The sequence below is a fragment of the Gekko japonicus genome, unplaced genomic scaffold, assembly GCF_001447785.1.
Source record: "Gekko japonicus isolate JY-2015 unplaced genomic scaffold, Gekko_japonicus_V1.1 scaffold586, whole genome shotgun sequence".
Taxonomy (NCBI): Eukaryota; Metazoa; Chordata; class Lepidosauria; order Squamata; family Gekkonidae; genus Gekko; species Gekko japonicus.
Window position 1 is genome coordinate 811,105 of NW_015177025.1, and position 6,671 is coordinate 817,775.

The window sequence follows — 6,671 nt, forward strand, 5'->3', positions numbered from 1 at the left end:
TTGCAAGCATGAAACTCTCAAGAGGATAGCAGTTGGTCGGAGTCCTAGGGCTGCCAACCTCCAGGTCAGGCCTGCAGAGCTCCTGAAATTGCAACAGATCTTCAGATTACAGAGATCAGTTCTCCTGGAGAAAACAGCAAATCCTGCCTTTCCAAGGCTCTGCCCCCAAATCCCCCGGGATTTCCCAACCTGGAGCTGGCAAACCTAGCAGGACCCACGTTTGGCACAAGTACTTTGTAATGTGTGAGTCTCTACATGTTTGAGGTCTCCACATATTTGAGGTCATATCTATACAGGGGATGAACTCAGATGCATTTAGGCCTTTGTAAGGATCAAGCCTTGTATGTGTGGAAGCTGGAACTGGGGCTAGCAGGTAGTATCTCAACCCCTTGGACTTCCAGAAGACAGCCAGTTTGGTGTAGTGGTTAAGTGCGTGAACTCTAATCTGGGAGAACCAGGTTTGATTCCCCACTCTTCCACATGCAGCTGCTGGTCTGACCTTGGGTCAGTCACAAGTTCTCTCAGAGCTGTTCTCTCAAGAGCAGTCCTCGAAAGAGCTCTCTGAGCCCCAACTACCTCATGGGGTGTCTGTTGTGGGGAGGGGAAGGGAAAGGTGATTGTAAACTGCTCTGAGACTCAGGTAGTGAAGGGAAGGGTATAAATCCAATCTCCTCTTTCTCCATAATGATGAATACCTGCTTGAGCATTAATGATTACCTATTGCAAAGCATGCATGGAACAAGTGCTCCATTTTTAAAAATGTGTACGCTTTCAATATGATGAAAGGCACCCTTAATACACACACCCTTTACTTTCTGCTACATCTCCATCCTTCAAAGGGGCTGTGGCTCAGTGGTAAAGCATCTGGTTGAAACGCCGAAGGTCCCAGGTTCAATCGGTGCCATCAGCAGCTAAAATGACAGAATATAGAAGCCCAGATGAAGTCTAAACATATATCTGAGATTCTGGTTTCTGCCTCTTAACTCATTTTGAGTGTGCTGCAATATCCAGTAGTGGTTGCGATTCTTTTCTGATGATGTACGGTTGGTAACCCAAATCTTCGAACTGCACGAGAATCCTCCAACAGCAGCAGTCTTCTCCAACACAGACCCAGTACATTTTTAGCATGTGTGGTTCTTCCTTCCCCTGTGAGGTAAGTTAAGCTGAGACCTTGGCCGGCCCAGGGTCACCCAACAGGATTCAAGACAGAACGTGGATTTGAACCTTAGGCTCCCGTGTTCTAATAGAACATTGAAACCATTGCATGGCATTAACTGCTGGATGAACCTACCTGCAACTTTGAGTTGGCTCGGAAAGGTCTTCATTCGTGTTGTACTACCATCAGAGGTTTGGGCAGGCATGCAGGGCCAGATTGGCCCTCAAGACCACTGTACAAAGGCCTGGTGGGTCGATGGCCCGAGGGGCTGCCTGATCTGGGGCTATTCTGGCCCCAAGCAAGAGGGTGTCCCTTGGAGCAAGTGGGGGCAGGTGCCAGGTAGGGAAGGAAGCATGCAGCCTCACCAAACCCAGGTGATGCCTGCTGGCCAAGATTGGTGGGGCTGGCAGGGCAGGCTCTTTCTCCCTTTTGGGGGTAGGGGTGGCTGCTCTGGATGGGGAAGTACCTGGAGACGTGGGGGGTGGAAGAGGGACCTTCGCAGGGTGCAGGATCAGAGAGTATGCCCTCCAAAACAGCCATTTCCTCCAGGGGATCTGATCTCTGTCCTCTGGAGATCAATTGAAAAGAGCGAGAGAGTCCAGTAGCACCTTAAAGACTAACGAAATTGGTGGCAGGGGTTTAGCTTTTGTGAGTCACTTCTCACTTCTTCAGCTACAGCTAGAATCAAATGTTAATAGTGGGAGATTTCTGGGCAACCCTATTTGTGGGTGGGGTGGGTTGCCAAATCTGGGTTGGAATATCCCTGAAGGTTTGGGGGGTGGAACCTAGGGACAGTGGCGTTTGGGAAGGAGACAGACCTCAGTGGGTACAGTACAGCTGAGCTGACCCTCCAAAACAGCCCTTTTGTCCAACAAATGACTGTACTGTGAAGATGTGATCCTGGGTGATCTTCAGGACCCACCTGGAGGTTGGCAACCCTAGGAGTGGGTGGGGTAGTCTATGGGTGGGGTCCTTTCCTGGCCGTTTTGTCCTCCCAGTCTACCCCGGCAGACCTGTGCTACAAGGCCTTCTTGCTGGTGGCAATGCATCTCTGTCTCCTTCTTTTGGGGTGTACTTCTGGCCGTGTTCATCTTAAGATCTGTTGAGTATTTGTTGATGACTGTAGCAATTTTGTCCTGCTGTTTTTAGTTTTGATATGATGGGTTTTGTTTGTAGTGGATTTAACTGGTTCTGTTTTGTTTACTTTTGTATCATGTGATTTTTAAAGTGAGATTTGTTTTTATGAACAGCACTTGAGAAAGTTGAGGATGAATGCTTCAAAACAAACATCTTGGATATCACTGGTTTAGTAAAACGACTCTAGTTTAGTAAAAAGGTTCAGTTTCATTCAAATGTCATCAGTCTCATGAGAATGGTCAGCCTGAGTACATGCTAGATAAATCCACAATCTTGGGAGGGTGTGTGTGTGTGTGTGGGGGGGGATGAAGGCATGTTATAGCTGTGTGCAACATGAACACTGCGATGTTCACTCAAATCTTAGCTTGGTGTAGGATCTCCCCCCGAGAATTAAGATTTAGTTTTATTAATTTTAATTATCATGGTTTTTATGGGTTTTTTTTCCTTTTTAAAAACCTGCTTTTAAAATTCTTCTTCTATTTTAATGACATATGTATCATTGATGTTGCAAGATATGCCGTTGGGTGTACTATGTGCTGGTCAATGACCGTGAATAAAACTTACTACTGTACTGAGTCAGAGCCTTCATCAGAGTCCTATTCTGACCAGCAGGGGCTCTCCGGGGTCTCAGGCAGGGATCGCTCCTATCACCTACCGCCTGATCCTCCTAACTGGAGATGCTGGGGAATAAACCTGGGAACTTCTGCATGTAAAGCAGATATTCTACCCCTGAGCCACAGCCCATTCACCAAAGCACACCCTTTTAAGACATCCTCCTCATTTTATCAAGTAACTTCCCAAAAGAATCGGGACAGAATCGTTACAGGAAACCTTCCACCCCCTCCATAAAACAGATTTTATCCCAAATCTCAGCAGGGAAAGATACCATGCCCGTCCACGACGGAAGCGAAAACAGAAAGACCAATATTTATCAACTTGGCTCTCCCCGTCCCTCAAAGTCTCCTGGTTCTCTGTGTATTCCCCTTAAGGGTTCCAGCTTGTGCTGGAGTCAATGGAATCCAAGTGCGAGACAAGATGCAAAGACTGACTTGCTAGGCTGTGACCACGGCGGCGGCAGCAGAAAAGATCTGGCTATCTCGATCCAGCTGGTATGAAAAAAATATACACAGACGTGTGCTGAATGCCCACAGAATAATACAATGACCAAAGAGACTAGATTAAAGCCATAACATCATTTAGTGTCTGGTAATGAAAAACAACCACTTATTCCTTCATAGGAAAAATACAAAGGTCAATAAAGTTACACATAGCAGCATGCTTGAAAATAAGTGAGGAGACCTTGTCCGAAGGTTCCCTTGCTCGAAAGCCAGTCGAATCCGACTCTAGGGTTGCGGTGCTCATCTCTGTTTCAAAGCCGTAGAGCCAGCGCTGTCCGAAGACGTTTCCGTGGTCATGTGGCCGGCATGACTAAACACCAAGGCGCACGGAACGCTGTGACCTTCCCACCGAAGTGGTACCTATTTATCTACTTGCAATGTCTTGCTTTCGAACTGCTAGGTTAGCAGGAGTTCATTGATTTACTTTTCTGTTAATCTACTCGGGCAAGGTCTCTTCACTTATTTTCAAGCATGCAGTTTGGAGCAGACTGCTATGTGTAACTTTATTGACCTTTGTATTTTTTCTGTGAAGGAATAAGTGGTTGTTTTTCATTACCAGACACTAATTGATGTTATGGCTTTAATCTAGTCTCTTTGGTCATTGTATTATTTTGTGGGCATTCAACACACGTCTGTGTATATTTTTTCATACCAGACTGTCTTGGGATTGCGTGTTATTCTTGTGGACTGTTTATCTCAATCCACCGAAACGGACAATCTTTTTTGCTTACAGAAACAGCAGGTGGCATTTTGCCCAACTCCAATTCAAGGCAAGACTACCTGGTGAAGCAGGAAGGTCCCCTGGCAGGGTTGCCCCCCCGTATGGTCAACGATGGCAGGAATGTATCTGCAGGAAAGGAAACACAGGAATTTCAGTTTCTGTAATTTGTTCTAGTTTTGCTAGTCCTGGGGAGGTCACTGAAGCCCTGCCCCTCACCAATGTTCCCTCTAAGCTGTGGAGTAGTCTTGTGAGCAAAAGTTCTACTTAGTGAGCTCCTGGCATTAAAGTTGTGAGGGAGCGATTTGGCTGCTGCACAAATCAGTTTGCTCTGGAGCCCTCCTTCCTGAGCTAAGACAGAAATGTGTGAGCCAGAGGCTAAAAAACTGTGAACTGGCTCACACTAACTCAGCTCTGAGGGAACACTGCCCCTCACCTCTAAATATCTCGTCCAGCCACCTTTCCAGCATTTTAGCAGGCATTTCCCTGGGCACAATCAAGCACGTTCTTGCAAGAGCAAGGGCTGGAAGCTTCAGAAGTGAACTAGCTGAAGTCCTAACAATACATTCCATTTTTATTTCCTTATTGCCTTCCCCTGAAATCCCGGCCTCCCACCTCCCGGTCAGCAGGTCAGGCCGTCGCGCCGGCCATTTGGACGCAGCAAAACACGGCACCAGGCAAGCGACACTCACTCTCCGGTGGGCTCCAATTCGCTGATCTCAAACCAGACCAGGAGGTCGTATTTGGTCACACTCTGGCCCAGGTTGGCTTTGCTCAGCGTGTTGAGCTTGGTCGCTGGGACTTGGGAGAGAAGAAGAGCCAGTTTACAAAAACGAGACACCATACTGGAGGGAAAATGGACGCAAGAACATTCTTGGATTCTCACGCTATTGCTTAACACACAAGTCCACACACAGTCTACAGACGCCGGATGAGTTAACACAGTTCAGCCACCCAGATACAGAAACCTGAAGCAATACTGCTAAAGCGGTCCCTTGAACGCGATCTGAAGACCTTTCCTGCCACCAAGCGTCTGGGGACGGTCAGCAGACGTGCTTATTTACTGCATTTATGTCCCGCTCTGCTCCCCGCTAGGGACCCAAGGTGTCTTACGTCACTCCCCTCCGGTTATCCTCGCGACAACAAGCCTGCCAAGCAGGTGAGGCTGCGAGTGTGAGACTGGCCCAAGGTCGCCCAGCGAGCTTCCGTGGCAGCGTGGGGATTCAAACCTGGGTCTCCCAGATCCAAGCCCAACGCTCCAACCACTACAACAGACATGTTGGCTCTCATGCTTGAAAGGGAGGCACGTGCTATGGGGTGGGGGAATAAAGGTGACCTGTGGGGCTCCTCCCTTGCCACGCCGCAATTCAGGGGTGTGGTGGGGTGGGCAGGATAAATTTCCTACACTATTTCTTAACTACAGCATAGAGTGCTGAACAAGAGCGACAACTGTCTCTACAGGGGTGCCTGGGTTTTTAACACACACAGTAGGAAGAGAGCCGAAATACACGGCATCCGTCGCCCATTCACAGCCCCCCTCTGACAGAAAGAGCAGCTGCAGCTGTGGCTACAGCAGCCGTGACCTCATCACAGCTGGCCTGGAGACAGCTCGGGGGTGAAAGTCCGGTGCTAGGCGGTGCAACGGAACCACGTTATAATGAGAAGCTGGACATGCAGAAGCCGCCGTGTTCCCGGGAACCGTTTCGCCAAAGAAAGGCTTCCCGCAGATTACAGTTGACGCCCCAGTGTCGGCAAGAGGCTTTCAAGATCCTGGGCAGCATTTCGTGGGAACTGGCGTACAAGCCCAGAGGAGAAGCAACCCCCTTCCATGGTCTCTCCTTAACTGAACACACGTCATACCTTGACCCTGAGCTTCCCTCCCTCCAGCTAAGATACTTCCATCCCACCCCCGCCTGACATTCATAGGGACTTTCCAGAAACCTGACCTTGGCTTCTGCCCGAGGCCCTAAACGGCTGTTCCCAGAGTCGACCACACTCGGATAGATGGACCCCTGGAAAAGGCAGCTTCCTATGCTCAACTCTCCCTTAATTAGCAGTAAGGGAAACTTCTAATGCAAGTCGGTCTTCCAAAGGGGACTCTGGCTCTCGAAAGTTTGTGCCCCGAGAATCCTGTTGGTCTCTACGTTTGGCTAAGAGCGCAGACTCTGATCTGGGAGAACCGGGTTGGATCCCCCACTCCTCCACGTGCAGCTGCTGGTGTGACCTTGGGTGAGTCACAAGTCCTTTCAGAGCTGTTCTCTCAAGGGCAGTTCTGTCAGAGCTCTCTCAGCCCCGCCTACCTCCCAGGGTGTGCCTGTTGTGGGGAGGGGAAGGGAAAGGAGTTTGTAAGCCGCTCTGAGACTCCCTTGGGTAGTGAAGGGCCATGGGGTATAAATCCAATCTCTTCTTCTCCTTCTAAGGTACTGCTGGGCATCAAATCCAGCTGTTCTACTGCAGGCCAACAAGGCTGCCCTCTGGAAGTATAAGGCAGGGGTGGCCAAACTGCGGCTGGGGGGCCCACCCGGCGCCTTCACACAAACCT

At 49.3% G+C, this 6,671-nt stretch overlaps 1 protein-coding gene across 1 annotated transcript in view; it reads right to left on the reverse strand.

Annotated features, from left to right (window-relative positions):
- KIF1B (kinesin family member 1B) overlaps positions 1 to 6,671 on the reverse strand; it is a 167,516-nt gene that overhangs the window by 16,152 nt on the left and 144,693 nt on the right. The window contains exons 33-34 of the mRNA XM_015427822.1: positions 4,822 to 4,930; positions 4,192 to 4,258 (exon numbers count right to left, since the gene is read on the reverse strand). Of these exons, the coding sequence (XP_015283308.1) occupies positions 4,192 to 4,258; positions 4,822 to 4,930 (176 nt within the window). The remainder of the gene's footprint in view (positions 1 to 4,191; positions 4,259 to 4,821; positions 4,931 to 6,671) is intronic.